The 20,596-nt window shown below is 43.5% G+C and overlaps 1 protein-coding gene across 1 annotated transcript in view; it reads right to left on the bottom strand.

The window, feature by feature from the left end:
- ADCY10 (adenylate cyclase 10) overlaps nucleotides 1-20,596 on the bottom strand; it is a 178,465-nt gene that overhangs the window by 75,573 nt on the left and 82,296 nt on the right. The window contains 3 exon segments of the mRNA XM_087958990.1: nucleotides 16,949-17,068; nucleotides 18,253-18,389; nucleotides 19,443-19,726. Coding sequence (XP_087815116.1) covers nucleotides 16,949-17,068; nucleotides 18,253-18,389; nucleotides 19,443-19,726 — 541 coding nt within the window.

A 20,596-nucleotide genomic window follows, 5' to 3' on the forward strand; every position in this document is an offset into this window, starting at 1 on the left:
AGCTGGGATGGAAGAATCAGGGGAATAACCCTCACCTGGGGTAATCATAAACCCTGGTAGAAATTGGAGCTGGAGGCCCTATTGGATCAGGAAGAATGGGGCAAGGAGTCACCAGCTGATGACTGACTGAGACGATACATAAATCGCCTCGTGAGGGAAGTCCTGGAGAACTTCGAGGTGAGGGATGCACCAGGACACCAACGCAGGAGAGCGAGGGAACCAGAAAATGAGAGAACTCGAGCCGCCACCCAGGATCCAGCTGAGAATGATTGGGCAGTGAGACAAGCTGAAGAACCAGCAGTCATACCAAGTACCCGACCTCTAACCACCCCAGAACATGGGATTAACCCTGGCCAACCCAGAGACATATAACTGCAGAGGAAGGCCCCACCCCTGGGAGTAAAATTTGTTGGGCACCCTGTTGAGGTAATTCCCCGTTAGGAGAATGAGCGCACACAGCGAGACCTAGTGAGAGTAGTGAAGAATAACACACAACTAGTACACACATACACTGTATAGTAAAATGTAGGTTTTTACTTCCAGTAAAAACATTAAGCAAAGTTCAGCCAACAGTCCAAGTCATTCATGGTTAAAGCAGTCAGTTTTCAGTCCAGGGATAATCCAATAACAAAGTCCAGTATCAAAAACAGTTCAGTAATAGATTCACATCAAATCAAGACTAACGATGATCAGCAATAGTCAATGCAGGAACAGCAACACTCTCCAGAAAAGGACAGAAAAACCCAGGTTTCTAGCTCCACCTTATGGCTGTTTGAGGAACCACACCCAATTACAATTTTAGCATTCCCTTAAAGAGACAGTATTAAAATGTCTATCCTGGTTTATATATTTTCCAACCCAACTGTTAGGTGACTTACATTCCTAACACATGCCCAGAAACTGGGATTTTTCCTGGCGCAAGTGCTCACCTACATGCAAGAATATGGGCAGAATTTCCCAACCCAGGGGTCCCAAGTACGAGTCCACTGCCAGTCCTGCGGTGAGGTCCAGGAGCCCAGGTAGGGAAGCTGCCATGCAGCAGGGCAGCAGCAGCAACCCCACCTGATCCCTTGAGCTCAATCTAAGAAAAAGGATCTCACAGCCGGAGACTTGTTGAACAGTGCCTCTGGAGGCTACTAGAGATTCTCTGATTACAACAGCCACACCTCCTCCCCGGCCCTGTGGTCTAGACTGGTGCCATGCTCAATAACCCACTGGGCACATTTCTGCAAGACGAACGCCTCCCTCTGGGCTCAGCCAAGTTTCAGTTATACAAGCCAGATCAGCCTTCTCTTCGAGGATCAAATCGGCAACAAGGCTAGCCTTATTGCAAGCTGATTTCACATTTAAAAGCAGCGGTCTAAGACCAGGGCCACCACAGATCTGCTGACCAGGAAAATGAGTGAGTGCAATGGGGCAGAACATGAGATTGGTATTAAACACCCAGGTCGTGTTCCCCGTGCCTGCTCTCTCCCTTGTCTCCCATTTCTCCTGTTACTCGACACCACTGAAATAGGACACCCTCTTCTGCCTTCCCTGAGAACCATTCCATCACCCATCCCCAACATTCTTCTTTTAAAAGGGAAAAAAAAATCTACTTCCACTGACAGATTGTTGAGGGCAATGTGAGCTTTACAGGCACTATAGCATTTGCTCTCAGCACCCTCAAACTCACATCAGCCCTTATTGCTGCAGAGGGGTCACATCCAGCTCCTCTTATATCCTAATATAATCAGAATATGTCCACTTGATGCAAAAAAAGCACCTTGCCCAGTTGCTCTCACCCACCAAGCAGGAAGCCACTCCCCCCCCAGCTCTCACCTGGGGGAAAGGGACCAACATACTCTCATTCAACTTTTCCCCAGCCCCAGGATCCCCCAAACAACCCTCCCAGACCCAACCACAGAGCACCCACAAGAATGCAGAAGTAAAACTGTGACAGAATGACATGTTGCACTGACATGTTGCACTGACATGTGACATGACAGTGTTGCACACGAGATTTGAAGACCCACTAGCCGAACGTAAGGCTAGGATTAGGATGAAAACCATAAATCAGGGGCGGAGATCAGTGGCCGAATACACCCAGGAATTTAGAGAGCTTTCATGTCATATTTGAGGCTGGTCCCAGGGAGCCCTGATAGAAGCTTTTAAAGATGGGCTGAACGAAGATGTTTATCAGAGCTGCATTGCCACAAGATACCTCAGTGAGTTGCAGCTCTGGTACATGCTGGCAGCAGAAGTGGAAATTGATCTGACCCAAAACAGATGCCGGGGTGGCCTTGGTTGGAGCAAGCCATTCCCCACCAGCCCTCGAGAAGCTACAAAGTCTCAAAAGGGAGGGCTGGCAGCAAAACCCAAGACTACTGCATGCTTCCAATGTGGGAAGGAAGGTCACCAGGCTGCAGACTGCTGTGCCAAGCTAGAGCCAAAGGGGGCACCAGGAGGAGGAAGAAAACCTGAAAAAATTCCAGTCAATTCTCACGAAATGGCTCTTAAAACGGAGGAGGTTGTAGAGATCACCCCTCTGAAAGGAGAGGAGCTGGAAACTCTGACCTCTTCTGGTGAAAGTGAATCTGAATTGGAAGATGACCCTCTGGTAAGTCCGAACAAGGGCCCAATTACCATCCCAGTGAGATTAAGGGAAATGTTGGCCTTGTTAGACTCTGGGTGCACAAGGTGTATAATCAGTTCAGAAGTCACAGAGAAACTGGGTTTAAGGCTAAGGACTTTAAAAACTCCCATAGCATTTTGCCAACTGGATGGATCAGTAGCTGGGAGTAGCCCTGCACATTTCATAACGGAACCAGTGGAAATGATGATGGGGAGGCATAGAGAGACTTTGTATTTTATTGTCACCCCTGGGATGGAGCGCCCCCTACTACTAGGTTTGCCCTGGCTCCGAAAATGGAACCCCCATGTGGATTGGAGGAGGGGATCATTACACATATGCACTGACCAACCCCCAGAAGGGAAGGGGCAATCTCAACCAAAACCTCAAAATTCCACAGAGCTGGCATCTATGGGCAGCGAGAACCTGAGGGGGGAGGAGAAAATTCCTGAAGAATATTGGGACTTAAAGCAGGTGTTCAGTGAAAAGGCCTCGGATGAGCTTCCCCTACCTTGCTCAACAGATTGCAGTATTGAAATTTTGCCAGGAGTAAAACTCCCAAAGCCTAAACTGTACTTGATGACACCATGGGAACCAGAGGAGCTGAGGTCATTTATTGATAAAAATCTTGAATGAGGTTTCATCCAACCTGCTAGGCCTCGGGTAGTGGCCCTAGTACTGTTCCTCAAGAAGAAAGATGGCTCGCTTCGTTTATGTGTGAATTATAGAAATTTAAATGTGATTTCGGTGAAGAACGTGTACCTTAATGAAGGACATGTTGGCCCACCTGGCCAAAGGGAAATTTTTCACGAAACTCAATTTGAGAGAAGCTTACTACCAAGTTCGAATCAAGGAAGGAGATGAATGGAAAACTACTTTTAATTGTCCAATGGGATGTTTCCAGTTCAATGTTGTCCTGTTTGGTCTACAGGGGGCCCCTGCAGTATTCATGCAAATGATAAATGAAGTTTTGCATGAACATTTATACAAAGCAGTGCTGGTTTACCTTGATGATATTCTTATCTACACTGAGACTCTTGATGAACATGTGAAACTAGTGCGTTCAGTCTTAGAAAAACTTCGAGCTGCTAAACTGTATGTGAAGCTATCCAAGTGGGAATTCCACCAAGAGAAAATTGACTATTTGGGCTATCACATATCACATGATGGTACAGAAATGGATCCAGGGAAAGTTCACGCTATCTTGGAATGGGCCCCTCCTCACACAGGAAGCAATTACAAAGTTTCCTGGGATTTGCTAATTTTTACTGTCAGTTTATCCCGACTTTTGTGAAGATTGCACTGCCTATTACAAATCTCCTAAAAACCAACGGGGAGGTGAAACTGAAACCTGGTAAGCCACTGGAGTGGTCCATGGAGTGTCAAGCCGCTTTTGAGAAGCTGAAATGACTTTTTGCCGCTGAGCACTGGTGCTCAAGCACCCGGATATGAACGTCCCTTTTGTAATCCAAGAGGATGCGAGTGATGTAGCAGTGGGGGCAGTGTTACTACAAGCAAACAAGATGGGGACTCTGCAACCGTGTGCATATACTTCCCGTAAACTAACTGAGACAGAAAGAAGGTGGGCCATTTTTGGAAAAAGAAGCTTTTGCAGTTCATTGGGCTCTGTTAACCTGGAGGCATTTTCTAGAAGCGGCAAAACACCCCTTTGAGGTGTGGACGGATCATAAGAATCTAGAGGCTATAAAAAATGCCTTGGAAACTGTCACCTAAGCAAATTCGCTGGGTGCAGTACTTCAAATGGTTTAATTTTTCATTGAAGTACATTCCAGGGGGGAGGAACTTCATGGTGGATGCGTTATCTAGATTGCCTCAATATAATAGTGCCCATCCGGAAATGATCCGCCCTATTGTCCCAACTAGACAGTTGGCAGCTCCAATGGTTACCAGGGCCCAGAAAAGAGGGGAAGTTGATTTATCAAATGATTTATCTGCACAGTTAAAAGAAGCTCTGAAACTTGATGATTGGTTCTTGGCTCATTCAAATAATTGTATGATTAGAGATGGATTGGCATGGGTGGGGGCTAAATTATACATGCCAGCAAAGTTGAGAAACCCAGTATTACAACAAGCTCACAATTCTAAAGCTGCTGGACATTTTGGGTTCATAAAAACCCTACATTTGGTTAAAAGGCAATTTTGGTGGCCTACTTTAAAAAAGGACATTGAAACTTATGTGGCTAGTTGTCCTATCTGTGCCTTAGCCAAATGGCCACCTGGTAAGCCAGCTGGCCTACTACAAAATGTAGCCAAGCCAACTACACCATGGAAAGACATTTCTATGGACTTTATAGTGGAATTACCTGAAAGCGGGGGAAATACAGTTATTTGGGTGGTAACGGACTTGTTTTCCAAACAGGTACATTTCATACCTTGTGCAAAATCCCATCTGCAAAAATCTTAGCTAAACTGTTTATTTTACATGTCTATAAGTTAGGTGAGAGAACTAACTCGGTATTGGAACAATATCTTAGATGCTATATTAATTATCAACAAGATGATTGGTCCATTTGCTGAGGTAGCATATAACAATTCGGTTCATAGTAGTACTGGCTTTACCTCATTTAAAGTTGCTTTGGGACAAGACTTTGTACCCATACCCGAGCTTCCACAAGAGAAACCCAATGTTCAGTCATTGAGTGAATGGATAACCCAACTCCAGCTTACATGGCCGGTTACCCGTAAAGCATTGGATGATGCTCATCAGGCTCATAACAAATTTGCAGATAAAAAGAGAGCTTCACAAAAACAATATCAAATAGGAGTCAAGGTTTTGTTCACTAGATATTTGCAAACCACACAAAAGTCTAAAAAGCTGGGGCCTAAATATGTTGGACCTTTTCCAATTGAACGAATTGTGAATCCCGTGGAAGTCAAACTGCAATTACCTAAAACCCTTAGAAGGATTCATCCTGTCTTTCATGTTAGTTTGTTGAAACCTGAACATACCTCCGACCTGAGACAGGTTCAGATCAATCCCCCCGTTCCTCTTCTGATTGAGGGTGAACAACATTTTGAAATTAAAGAAATGTTGGATTCTAGGAGACAAAGAGGTTGACTCCAGTATTTAATCGTCTGGAAACACCTTCCTCCTTCCCAGTCAGAATGGATGAATGAGAGGGATGTTTGAGCCCCTAGACTTGTACAGGCATTTTGTGCTAAATATCCTGAAAAACCTTAAAATATTGTAGTATTGTGTCACATGTATATTATCCTTTTATCTTGTATTCTCTTTCTTTTATAGGGCTAACGCCTCTTGTGCAGGAGGGCTGAATGTCAGCCTTCAAGATTTCTTTCCTTTCCTTTGCATCTTTCGGCTGTCATAAGTAACAGGGGGAGGAGGGGTGAAATAGTTCTGGGAAATGAGCTGGAGGTTTTGAGATAATAAACTGTTATGTCTCACCTGTATCCACAGGTGAGAATCCAAAGTTCCAGAGTTCAAATATTCAAGCAAAACAAAACCAGACCCAAAAGAGTTAACTGCTCTGTTTTCACAGTCCTTGGCAGTCTTCCTGGAATCTGTCTGGCAAGTCTGAATTGTCCATAAATCACGATGCCCGCTTCAAACGTATTCTTTCGAATCCAAAAAGCACTTTGCTTCGAGCGGGGGAGAGGCGTTAGCATGCTCCTTATATATCCCCTGAAGGGGCGTGTCAGTCTCTTTAATTAATCATTGGCTTGACGTCTCTTTTCTAATTGAGATTGACGTCTCAATCTTCTCCTAGTCCTAGCATCAAGCCAGCATCCGGCAGTTTCATCCTTGCTTGAAGCCTCTGGCACATTTTCCTGATTAACAGTTAACACCTGAGGTGCAATCAGGGAGGGAGTTCCAGAAGAGGAAGACGCCTCTGAAACTTCTAATAAATCAGGCTTATCTCTCAGATTCAACTCCTCCTCCTCCCCCAGACTCCTTTCAACGTCGCTCAATAATGCAGGCTTGAATCTCAATGCCAGATCTTTTTCATCACTCGAGCCTACATCTGCTGATGGACCAGGTTCAAACCTCGGAGGCACAACACTATCCCTCACCGCAGGGCCCTTCCCCCAAGTCTGATGAGCCGGATGCGGTTTCGATGGGAAGTGTTCATGGAACCTCCGGATAAGGTCCGGAGCACAAACTGTGGAAGCATCCACCCAAGAGAGAACCTCCGATCCATTCACCAGCCGCCCGACAAAGTATTGAAATCTCCCCTTTAGCCAACAAGAATTCTGAACGCTGACAACCGTGTCATCAGCGGTGGTCTCATCGCTGGGTACCGATGGAGAAGCTGTACCTTCAGGAGAATGGAGTGTACACGATGGGGAGTCAGGAACCAGAAGGGAATGGTGGAAGACAGGATGAATGCACATGGAGCGCAGCAGGGTGAGTCGATACGCGACGGGATTGATGACCGCCTCAATAGGGAATGGACCAATGAAGCGGTGGTCCAACTTCTTAATCGGGCAATCGACCCGAAGGTGGTTTGTGGATAACCACACCTTGTCACCCACAGCTAGCGGAGGCGTCGCCCGACGTGAACGATCCGCAAACCATTTGTAGTCCTCCTTCGCCCGTTCCAGTTGTTGCGCCACTAATCGGTGAACCGACTGCAACTCCTTGAGAAATTCTCGCGTTTCTGGGACCGGGGAGTCCACAATTGACAACGGGAAAAATCGTGGATGGTAGCCCACGTTCGCATAAAACGGCGTTACGCGAGTAGATGTATGCTGCGAATTGTTAAAGGCAAACTCCGCCAAAGGGAGGTAAGTCACCCAATCGTTCTGTCGATGGTTGACAAAACATCTCAGATATTGGGTGAGGATGCCAATCACTTTTTCAGTCCTGCCACCAGTCTCCAGATGGTGCGCCGACGCCAAACACACCTGCACTTGCAATGCCATCATGAGGTTCTTCCAAAACTGAGCGGTAAACTGGACACCGCGATCCGAAACCACCCTGTCCGGCAGACCATGTAAGCAGAAAACATGCTGCAGAAATAACTGGGCAGTCGTGCAGGCCGATGGCAACTTCCGACAAGGGATAAAATGAGCCATCTTGGTGAGCATGTCAACCACCACGAGTACCGTCGTATAACCCGACAACGAGGGGAAGTGCGTCAAAAAGTCCATGGAGATCGCCCCCCATGGTCTACCCAGAGTCGGCAGCGGTTGAAGGAGTCCAGGAGGCGCACCTGATGCGGCCTTCGCTTGTCGACACATAATACAAGAGGCGACGTAAGAAAAGACGTCATGTCAGACTCGAGGCCACCAAAAAGTCTGTGTGATTAGGTGAAGAGTTTTAAAGAAGCCAAAATGGCCAGCAGCAGGATTGTCATGACATTGAGTCTAAGTGTCCTGGTGGGTACGTACAATAGTTCTCGATGCCGTAGCAAGCCCTCCTCTAGAGTCCATGGGGAGTCAGGTCCAATTTCCCCCATTCTTTGCTGTGACCAAGCGTCTACGCGCTGCGCCTCTCTTACTCGAGCCCTCAAATCCACCGGGTCCTGAATAACAGCCAAAGATTCCGGTGGCAGGACCGTACATGGAGGAAGAGGGTCCTCGGGACTATGGTACTCGGGTTTACGAGATAGGGCATCCGCTCTCCGATTTTGTCCACTGGGAACGTATTTGACTGAAAAATTGAACCTAGCGAAGAACAACGACCACCGGATCTGTCATTGGTTCAACTTCTTGGCAGTGGACAAATGTTCCAGGTTACGGTGATCTGTCCGAACCTCCACCTTGTGCCGAGCCCCCTCCAGATGATGTCGCCAGGTCTCAAACGCAGCCTTGATGGCCAGCAACTCCTTTTCCCAAATGGTATAATTGCTCTCAGAAGTTGTGAGCTTCCTTGAATAATAATGCGCACGGGAAAAGAGGTGCATCATCCATTGGGGCTTGTAGCAACACCACCCCAATAGCTACGTTGGAGGCATCTGTCTCGACCACAAATGGACGATTCGGATCAGGATGCCTCAATATAGGTTTGGCAACGAAGGCTTTCTTTAGAGCCTCAAAAGCTTGTTGCTGCGGGGGCCCCCACTGGAACGGGACCTTCTTGCGAAGGAGCTGGGTGATGGGATCCGTCAGCTTGGCAAAATCCGGGATGAAGGTCCTGTAGTAATTAGCGAACCCCAAGAGACGTTGCACGTCCTTTACTCAACGTGGGGGTTCCCAACTACACAAGGCCTCTACTTTCCTCGGGTCCATGGCAATGCCCTCGGGAGAGATGATATGCCCCAAGAACTCTATGGAAGTTTGGAAAAAGAAGCATTTCTCCAGCTTCGCATAGAGTTTATGCTCCCGAAGACGTTGTAATACCTGACGGACTTGGCGAAGGTGGCTATCCCTGGACCGGGAATAGATCAAAATGTCGTTCAGGTACACCACCACGAACCAATCAAGCATGTCCCATAAAATGTCATTCATCAGATGCTGGAAAACCACGGGGTCGTTGGTCAACCCAAACAGCATTACGGTGTATTCAAAATGTCCGTATCGGGTGCCAAACACCGTCTTCCACTCGTCCCCCTTGCGCATCCGCACCAGGTTGTAGGCCCCTCGAAGATTGAGCTTCGTGAAAATAGTGGCCTCCCACAACAGCTCCATCAACTCTGGAATGAGCGGCAAGGGATAACTATTCTGCACCGTAATGGCATTCAACCAGCGGTAGTCACAGCACAAACGCAGATCCCCCGTCTTCTTTTTCACAAAAAGGACGGCAGCAGAAAGAGGAGACGAGGATGGTCTGATAAATCCCCAGGCCAAGTTCTTATCCAGGAAATCTCGGAGAGCAGCCAATTCGGGCTCAGACATGGAATTTAGACAACCCTTGGGCAGTGGGCATCAGGTAGAAGGTCCACGGGACAGTCATAGGCTCGATGCGGTGGTAACTGGTCCAGCTCCTTCTCACTGAAAACGTCGAAGTAGTCCAAAAGCTCCGGTGGTATGGAAACAGCGGGGGCGCTGATGTCCTGGCCAGCACAGATATGTCTCAGATGATCCACGCACTGGAGAATTGGGAAGGAAATGGCGTTCTGCGCCCAAGCCACCAACGGATCGTGCAATCGTAGCCAGGACACGCCGAGAACCAAAGGGAGATGGAGGTCCGAGGTGATATAGAAGCTAATCGCCTCCTCATGGTCTCCAATAACCAAACGCAGCGGCTGGGTAGCAAAGCGAATGGGCCCCGACCTAAGCTCATGCCTGTCAACGGTTTCCACCTTGATGGGTGGTTCCACAGCAACCAAAGGGACATCAAAGTGAGTTGCAAAGGCCCGGTCCATAAAACTAGTCGTAGCCCCTGAGTCCACCAATGCAACCGCAGGAATCCCCTCCTTCCAGGACTGTAGGAAAACCTGCATGTCCAAAAGTAAATGCCGGGGAGGACCAGAGTTCACCTCAGCCACTTCAAGTGGTGGTGAGATACGTGCCCGACCTAAGGTTTCCCCGAGGTCGAGCCCACCCCGTTTCCCGATGGCCCAGGATTCGATTCTGGCACTGGTCTTCGTGTCCCCCAGTTCTTTTGCCAAGAACTGGCAAAATGTTCCGGCCCCCCCACAATAAAGGCACAAACCTCCCTGGAACCTTCGCGAGCATTCCTGCACCATCAACCGCGGGCGGAGTGCACCCAACTCCATCGGCTCCTCGGTCCTGGTCACAGTATTGCAGGATACCAAGGGTGCGGGTTGTACTGGAGGTTGCGGCCGTGAGTGAGAGGGCAGTTCCGGAACTGGTTGTTTGCTCTTGCGTTGATGAAGCCGGGCATCAATACGTAGACATTGTCTGACCAACACATCCAGTGTTAGAGCCCGCTCCGCATGCTCCAGCTCATCTTGGATGTCGTCAGCCAAGCCCTCCTGAAAGGCATCCATGTGGGCTGACTCATTCCAAGTAGAGTCCATGCAGAGCAGACGAAACTCCGCAATGAATTCTTGCAAAGGACATTTCCCCTGACGAATGTCCTTCAATCGTCTGGCCAGTTTGGCTCTTAATGGGATTCTCAAACATGACACGTAATTGCTGCTGGAAACTCTGGTAGTCATTTAATAACGGGCTATTTTGTACCAGCAGAGGAGTAGCCCATCTAGCAGCCAGACCTGATAAGAGGCTAATAACAAACCCCACCCTAGCCTGGTCGTCAGGAAAGTCTTCAGGCCATAGGGACATGAATAATTGGCACTGTCCCATAAATGCCGGGAACATATCAGTCTGTCCTGAGAATTTATCTGGCACAGATACTGGGCATTTCCTAAGGGGGGAAGCTGGGGGAGCCACAGGAGTCTGTAACTGTGCAACATGATTAACCAGTTGAGTTACCTGTTGTTGTAAGACCTGGTTAAGCTGTAAAAGTTGATCAATTTGTTGCTGCTGCTGCTCCACCAGTTGCTTAAGTTGTGTTTGGTCCATCTTGGTCATAAGATGGAGTAAGGCTCAAAGCAAAAATGTTATGTCTCACCTGTATCCACAGGTGAGAATCCAAAGCTCCAGAGTTCAAATATTCAAGCAAAACAAAACCAGACCCAAAAGAGTTAACTGCTCTGTTTTCACAGTCCTTGGCAGTCTTCCTGGAATCTGTCTGGCAAGTCTGAATTGTCCATAAATCACGACGCCCGCTTCAAATGTATTCTTTCGAATCCAAAAAGCACTTTGCTTTGAGCGGGGGAGAGGCGTTAGCACGCTCCTTATATATCCCCTGAAGGGGCGTGTCAGTCTCTTTAATTAATCATTGGCTTGACGTCTCTTTTCTAATTGAGATTGACGTCTCAATCTTCTCCTAGTCCTAGCATTAAGCCAGCATCCGGCAGTTTCATCCTCGCTTGAAGCCTCTGGCACATTTTCCTGATTAACAGTTAACACCTGAGGTGCAATCAGGGAGGGAGTTCCAGAAGAGGAAGACGCCTCTGAAACTTCTAATAAATCAGGCTCATCTCTCAGATTCAACTCCTCCTCCTCCCCCAGACTCCTCTCAACGTCGCTCAATAATGCAGGCTCCAATCTCAATGCCAGATCTTCTTCATCACTCGAGCCTACATCTGCTGACGGACTAGGTTCAAACCTCGGAGGCACAACAATAAACTATATAAGTTTCTTGTTTATGCTTCTTTCCTATGCTATGCGCAAGTGCACCTCTTTATCAAAATAGGCTAAGGTCAATGGACAGATGTCTCATCACCACCTGAGGATGCCCACATGACATTACATTCAACTTTTAATTGGATGGACAGTTTGAATTATTGTGGGTGGGAACGTTGCCATCACTTTGTATATGTGATTTACACGCTCATTTTCTCAGATTCAGAATTCCTTTGATGCTACCACTTGATTTCCAGTAAAAGAACTTTTCTCTAATTAATGGAGTCTAAGCATTTCTTTCTTGGATTTTGAATGGATTCTAAATGGATTTTGAAAATTCCAGGCTTCCTTGCAATAATCAAAACTACAAATCCAGTCCCATCATCATATCACATGCCCCAATCATCATCCATCCCAACTGAAGACCTCCCCTCACATATGCACACAATAGCATGACTTGAACTACAAAAAGAATGTTATTTTGTCTAACTACATATACCCCAAGAACTTCCACCCTTCCACTTTCCCAGGCTCAAAATGTGGCAGCATGGGAGCATCTGGTTTCAATATGGCTTCCAAAGCTGACAGGCATCCCCCCTTGAAAAAAATCACTTCCTGAAAAATACAACAAACACAACACAAACAGGGGTTAATGCATTTCTTAACCCCTTCTCCACCCTCCAAGGGGACCTTTTGGCTTGTCAGGGAATTGTTCATGAAATTGTTTAACCAATCTATCTGCATGTATATCCCAACTTTTCATCCACGTAGCTTCTGACAAAGGGTAGCCTTTCCATAGTACTAAATATTGTAATTGTCCTCTGTGCAATCTAGAATCAAGGATTTTTAAAATTTCATAATGTGTTTCACCCTGTACTACCAGACGTTTGGGGGGAGCTGCAGGTATCGGCCATAGATTGGAACCAATAGCAGACTTCAACAAGCTACTATGGAATACTGGGTGTATTTTCCCCAACAGCCGAGGGAGACTAAGTTGGACAGTCACTGGATTGATTATCTTTGATATAGGGAATGGACCCAGGAATTTTGATCCCAACTTTCTACTAGGAATTTTCAACTTAAGATATTTAGTTGACAAAAATACTTTTTTTTTTTGAAAATTTTATTGATTTTTAAAAACAAACATAAACAAACAAAACATAAAACATAAAAACATAAAACATCTTTTTTGAAAGCAGCATGATCCCGGGTTATATCTCTTCATACAGACACAAATTCAAGTTCATGCTCATTTATATGTTCCATTCCATATCTTATTACCATTCTACATTTTCTATATAGCTTCTCCCTTCTTTTAACTTTCTTAATTTTATTTTATTTATTTCATCTCAATTCAAATCATTGTACTTATATTCTTTGTCTGTCCTGTTTCAACTGTCTATTATCTTTTCTCATTAAACAAAATTTCTCCTGTAGTTACTAATTGGAGTATGACACCTTTATATCTTTCCCCTAAAATTATAACACTTAATATAATACATAACTTCCGTTCAGATTCTGCTTGGTACCTTCTAAAACTACACACTGTATTTTTTTAAAAAAGAAAAAATTATAAATATATAATATAATTAAAACAACAATCCATACCAATTCAATTCTATCATTAATATTAATATTCATTTAAATCTTAAACATTTTACACATTGCTTTTCAAATAAGTATCATACTTCTATGGAAACACTTATAAACTTTCCATAGTTACTTCCCCCCGACTTCACTTATATTTTATAAAACATTGAGTAGTTAAAATGTTCCCATTCCTTCCTAATTCAATTCTCTCATTTATTTCATTTCATTTATTTTGTTCACAAAAGTTTCACTGAATTACACTGACTATTTTATCCCACTTTTTAATCATATATTGTTTCCAATTTTCTAACATTATTTCTATTACAAATATAACAATACAATCTTATGTACCTTTACAGAATTTCTTTTTCAATTAAATTTTCACCCATTATCTCTAAATAGATCCTGTTTCTTTACATCTTGCTCCAAACCTTTGTAACTTCTCTTCCCTTCCTTCTTCCCTTTCTTCTTCCCTTTCTTCTTCTCCCCTTTTTACCCCCCTGTCTCTCCACCTCCATTTCCCTCTTCTGTATTCCCCTTTTCTGTTGCTTTCCAACATTATATCAATTTTTCACATTATTTTTCCCTTTTTTGGCTGTTTTTTTAAATCTTAAATTCTCCATTCTCTTTCCCCCCTTTCCCCTTTCTTCCCCAGATAGAGTTACTTGTTCATTAAAGATGGCTTCTTCTTTGTCCCAATCTTCTTGTTGCACAGTCTTTTCTTGTTGTTTCTTATAGACACAGATCGCCATTTCTAAGAATTGAAAAACGGAGCCAAAGGAGCCCTTCCCTTCTTGTGCCTCTTCTTTATATTTTTTAAATTCCATTTTCAGTTCATCCAGAAGTGATGTCATTGTAGAATTTTTTTAAACAACCACCCAATTGTTTTTAGTCATTCAAATATAATTTCCAGATATCCCAAAGTCACCAAGCAATCCAAATACACACAAGCTGTTTCTTTTAACACTTTCTTCTTTTTTCACTTTCTCTTCCTGGGGTTACTATTTAGTTGCAAAGTTCCAGTTAAAATGTATTTTTTAGAAGTCTTATTAAGATTTAACTTTAAATTCTTTTGAATTCCAGGCAGACTCCTCCTTCCAAATCCTGCCTTATTCTTTTCCTCTCCCTTCCCAAAAAAAGGATTTTTTAGTGTTCAGAAATCTTTATTGTCCCTTTGGCATTTAATTATATTTCCAGTTTAATTACCTGTTGGTGCCAAAGCGGATTTTTCCGATTTCTTATTCAGCTCTCTTCGTTGTCAACGTGAGGAAGGAGAGTGAAGAAAAAAAAACTTTCCCATTTCACTTTTATTCGCTGCTTCCGACTCTTCTTTGGGAGTGATGTTATCTTTTATAAAAATTTAAATTAGTCATTGCTTTTTATCCCAGTCAGCCAAAACTTTCACTTCTTAGCTTCCTCCTGCACTTTCTTTTCCAGTTGAGTGCTTCTTTGAGGCGGCCATTTCTGACCGCCGCTCTTACCGCCTTCAGGAAAAGGAGTTTGGCCAGCTGAGGAGGAGAGATGCGGCTCTGGTTGACCCTGCTGGTGATCTCCCCCATCTTCACCACCTCTACGGGGTGGCTTAGCCCCGAAGCCAGCTGGCTCGGGGTGCTCCAGCGGCGAGCCCAGGCAGAAACCATGCACGATTGCGGATTCCTGCCTGCCACTGAAGCCCTGCAAACCGGAAGACCTAGTTGACAAAAATACTTTGTCCCTCACTTTAAATGGTGGTTGGAGAGATCTATGTTTGTCTGACTGTTTTTTATATTCCTCAGTGGCTTCTGCTAGAGCTTTTTTTGTATTTTCCCAATCTTTCCTTAATGATTTAATCCAATCCATTAAAGACATGGATGTTGGGGGTTCCCTAAGCAACTCTGGCATGGGGACAAAATCCATCCTGGTAGTGGTTTGGAAAGAAGTTAAGCCCATGCTGCTGTGTACTGCATTATTGTAAGCAACTTCTGGAAATGGTAATAGATCTGCCCAATTCTTCTGTTGATAATTTACATAGCATTTAATTTACCATAGCATTCATTCTTTCAGAGGCCCCGTTACGTGCTGGATGGACTGCTGAGGAAAGTCCTTGGGATGACATCAAAGGGCTGGAATAGGAAAAGTATTCAGGCAGCTTCTCCTCCGGTCCCATCTCTGGATTCAGCTCAGTCTAGCAGCTTTTCCAGGAATCCGTTTCCTTGGGCCGAGAGCCTAGCCTCTGTCTTCCTCTGCAGCTTCAATTGCTTGCACAAATTCTTCCAAAAGGGGACACAGAGTCTCAATCAATCCTCCGGTGTCCATTCCCACCGCACATTCTGTAAATTCCTTGTTTTCTTCCATCTTCACTGAGTCTTTGCACTGCTCCAACTTTGGGTCAGTGCTGGGGCTCAGCACTCTGGACAGCCCCCTTTCGGGGTGCTGGTAGTTATTTAGTGATTCAGGATAATGTCAGCATTCCAGCAAACCTCCACTCCACCCAATAACTCTGAGACCGACATCACTCAAAAGTTTTTTTTTATTTAGATAGTAACTGGAACAACTGGGGGAATCCCAAATTGTTCAACTATAGGGAGCCAAATCAGGCATCTGGAACATCCTGTGTCTATTACTGCTTCTAACTCCCCAACTTCCCCAGTCTCAGGCACCACCAACTTCACTTTAACTGTAAAGGGGGGAATGGTAGCACTCACCATGGGGTCCTCCTCTTCATTTGCCTTTTCGGGAAGGCCTTCTTTGGCCAGAATTTCCTCGCTCTTTTCTGTGGGGAGGGGAACCTCTAACAGCGTGTCTGGCAACCCAGCTGGTGTCTGGAGGCTTCCGTGGAGCTTTTCTGCCTCCAGCAGCTGTACTGGGCCTTGATTGTGGAACCGGTGCAGGAGCCAGGCTTCCAGCTGCCCAATGACCAGCCTGGCCACATCACTGGCATCAGCTACAAAAGATTTGGTCAGGTCTGGATGCTGGGTTTGGGCTTCCTTGCAATAATCAAAACTACAAATCCAGTCCCCCACACTCATCATCACATCACATGCCCCAATCATTGTCCATCCCAACTGAAGACTTCCCCTCACGTATGCGCACAATAGCATGACCTTGAACTTACAAAAATAATGTTATTTTGTCTAACTACATATGCGTATGCTGACAGAGTTGGCACACTCCATGTTCCTTCATACAGTGCCATCTATTAACACTAAGAAAGCCTTTTGTGTCATGGCATCATTTGGAAGGAGATCTGCCCTGAAATCTTCAATTGGCTGTTAGGCCTTGAACACCTGACTGTTCTCCCAGGCCTTGAGTAAAGATGGTTGAAACCCCTTGTTGGATAGAATTTTGTCTCTGTTTTTGTATAGGATGATCAGATTTCATCCTTTTTATTCTGTATTTTTATTATTATTTTTATTATTATTTTTATTATTATTTTTATTATTATTTTTATTATTATTATTATTATTATTTTTATTATTATTATTATTATTATTATTATTATTATTATTATTATTATTATTATTATTATTATTATTATAATATTGTGAGTTACTTAGATTCAGTTTGGAATTAGGCAGCGCCTACAATGAAATAATTAAAATAAGATTTCAAATGTTGGAAACTCACCATGGCCTTTGGTAAAATAGTGCTATCTGAAGTTTTGTGTTCAGAATGTCTGGCTTCATTACGTACCTTTTAATGTTGGAGGAAGACTGATGGTGGTAAGCTTCACATTTTGCCTGACTGTGCAAATATATAATTCAGTCTCTTCGTCTAACATTTTGGATGCATGAGTCTTGAGAACAGTAGTGGCTTATAGTGGAGAATCGTAAATATTTTAGTATTAGTATTAATATTATTTTCTTCCAAGAAAACATTCAGATGGCTATTTTAAAAAGTTGCAATAGTTAAAATCACTATTTTAATATTATCATTTAACATTATAATTTAAAAAGCTGCCAGTAATAGCAGGAGCTAGGTTCCTATTTGCTACTGTGAAATCTATGCAAGATTAAAGCCAGCAGGTTTTTACTATCTACTAATCATTACTATATTTCACTGACCAAAACTCAAACCAAACCAAATGTGAATGTGTTTTCCTAATATTCAAACATCACATGGGGTTACTGCAAAGGTTAACATTCCCCAGTTTATATCAATAAAACAAACTGGGTTGTACCAAAGGTGCTTTTCAAAAGACAGCTGGCTTCCTTGTTTTTTCCTTGAAGTTATTTCACTTCTCATTCAAAAAGCTTTTTCAGAAGAACTGAATGCTTCAAGGTTTATTAAGCCTATAGCATCTACAGTGGAACCTCAGGTTGTGACTGTAATTGGTTCCAGGATTACGGTCGCAACCTGATTTGGTCGTGACTGGAAACACGACCGTCTGTGCATGTGCGGACCAAAACAAAAACAAAAATGGCGCTAAAGGAGAAATCACCACAGCAGGCGATTTTCAGGTTTGCTTGGTCGCCACCCAAAGATCTGTTCGTGAACAGAACCATAACAGAAGCAAAAATTCTGGTCATCACCTAATTTGGTTGCGAACAGAAGCATTCCCGCCCTGAGGTTCCACTGTATATGTGGAAATCTTTCCATCCTGGAAAACTAAAAAAAACAAAAACAGATTGAACATTTTTACTACAACTTTTCCAATGATATGGCTGCATGTATGTTACAATTGCTGGGGAAAGAAGGAAAGAAGGATCTGAACTATGAGCTTCACTGATAAAAGTTCTAATAGGATATCAGGAAGCAAGACATAGTGACATACCTTCTGGTATTTTGGTGACTATTAAGTATTCATCTGTGTAACAGAAGAGTGATGCCATAGTTATGATTTATTGAATAACTAGCTGCTCTCTTGCTGAATATTTTAGATCTGTGACACTATTTCCATCAGATATTCTGATGCAATCTGAATATACCACATCATTCATAAACTGAGAATTGCTATGAAGCTATACTATATTGATAGCCAATAATCAGTAGCTTACTAAAAAGACTGTCCCATTCATCCTCTTTCTCTTCATCTTCCTCCAGCACATGGAATTGAAGCACATTGTTTAAGTGGAGGTTTCGGAGAAGTTCTTCACAGTAAAATGGGTTTCCATGACTCCTTTGTATTAAAAATCTATAAATAATGTGGAAAGAGAAGGAGGGAAAGAGAAAGAGAAAGAGTGAGGGCAGGTAGGCAGGCAAATAGAGGGAGAACAATGATCATGGATGAATGTCAGGTTTAAGACATAGTGTAATGCCTAATGCTACATTACAATTGTGCTTTCAACTTCCGTTTCAGCAGCAAGCATGTTGTAAACATAATAAATTCCAGGCATCCCTGGGCTTCTGAAAATGTAGTAGTTGTGTATGAGGCTACCTAGAACTGGTCGTGATATTGCAACTACATGTTCACTACTAGGGATCCCAGAGATGAAAACAGGCACTGTAGAAATTGCTCTCATTAATTGCCATAGTGTAGGATTTCTTAAACAATCCACAATGGCATGGTTTGCAAATCTCTCTAACTTCCAAGATGAAAGAAACTGCATTAATCTTTGTATTATGTATGATGCCAAAATAGTGCTTTACGGGCATGGCCTGAGCTACTCTTTCTGAAGTATTTTATAGATGATCTTGTTAAATATTTAATATTATAAAATGTTATAAACAAAGTTAGACAGACTGCTTACAGATACTGATTCCCGAAGAAAAGAATCTCACTGTTATCAGAACTGCTACTATGCCTGTGGCTGTTGGTGCCTAATCTGCCAAGTATCCTAACAGTGGAACAATTCCTCAACTGATACAAATACTTAATTGAGGAAACTCACATTTTGACTTCTGTACACACTTAACCAAAATTCTCCCTTTCTAAATAGATCATGTGGCATGATACATCTATATCTATGTCTATAAGCTCAGGGTAAGCTTTCCACAAGTGAGTATATAACTGATAATCTGCTGTCAGAAAGATTATAGACTTTGGCCCAAGCAGAGAATAGCAAAGAAATTTGGTATTGAGGAAGAAAGCCCCTTCAGCTTAGAAGAAGTCAGGTAGTTTGCTTGAAATAAAAGTTTCAGATTTGTTGATTTAAATGATAACACTTTGCATTTCCTGCTGATTCTCTTTGCCTTCATCCTAATAGGAACAGCTAAAAGATTGCCTGGGCAGGCATCTTCTACTTACGTTTCAAGCTCCCTGGTGATACTGACCACTCCAAGGTCTTGACAGGCTTTCTGAATAATTATTGAAGGACTTAATTCCCTTAGCTTAATAAAAGTTGTGCTTGGACTATTCAGGATTTGGGTTGCACTGGAACAAAGTGTTCGTCCCTTGTGATTGATAGGAGACAAAGCCATAACAACAAAGATTGGAACATTCTTAAGTAAATTGTCCAGGAAATCCCAAGAGGCTTTATCAATAAACTGAGCTTCATCAATTGCAAAAATGAGGACTTCCTTTTCTGCTGCCTAAAAAAAAAAAAAAACACACATACTGTGCATATTAAGATGGTACTATAATTAGAATTGTTGTCATCACAGCTTTTAGAATTTTTACTTACTGCTATTATAAATGTTTCTACTAATGCTAAACTACACTCTAAGAATTTGCCATTCTTTGTTTTTATGACCAAGGTTGTTTCCATGCCTTAAATAAAACTGGTGATATTGCCAGAGGTTAATAGAAAGAACTGGACCCCTACTACAGATCTCAATTGGCTATCAGTGTTTTCTTGGATCTGATCTACAAAATGGATTCACTTGCATTCAGTAAAGTATATAAAATAAGTACAGATTGTTGCGAAAAGGATAAACTCACTATGTTTATCAGGAGTGTTAGTCCTAACTTAACATTCATTCAGCAATTCTTCAAAGTTACAATGGCACTGAAAAAATGGACTTATGTTTAGTCCTCAAATTTACAACTGTTGCCAAGCCCCCAAGGTCACATAATTAAAATTTGGGCCTGCCTGCATTTACAGCTCCTCACACACAGACTGCTGCCCCCAGCTGACTTCTCTCTTCCTGCCCTTCTTCTTGACACGATAATTGTATTTGTATGTTCTTATGGCAATAGGAATGCTAGGGTGGCTGGGATGTTGTACTGCAGTGGCAACTACTACTGCAACACTTCTCACTATATTAGGGCTGGGGCCTCATGCTGCAATGCTGGGGCAGTATGGCACATGGCAGCAGCAACTGTGGTTTAATGTCACAGTGCACTAATGGGGCTTCACACTATGGCAGTGAGATTTTTCATCATGGCACTGGCCCAAGTGACCATACTACAATATGGCAATGGGGCTTTACACTATGGTGAGGTGACAAGATGGCTTGCCT

The sequence above is a fragment of the Notechis scutatus genome, chromosome 3, assembly GCF_049901735.1.
Source record: "Notechis scutatus isolate UNSWTSFEM ecotype Mainland chromosome 3, rNotScu1.2, whole genome shotgun sequence".
In the NCBI taxonomy this organism is placed as follows: domain Eukaryota; kingdom Metazoa; phylum Chordata; class Lepidosauria; order Squamata; family Elapidae; genus Notechis; species Notechis scutatus.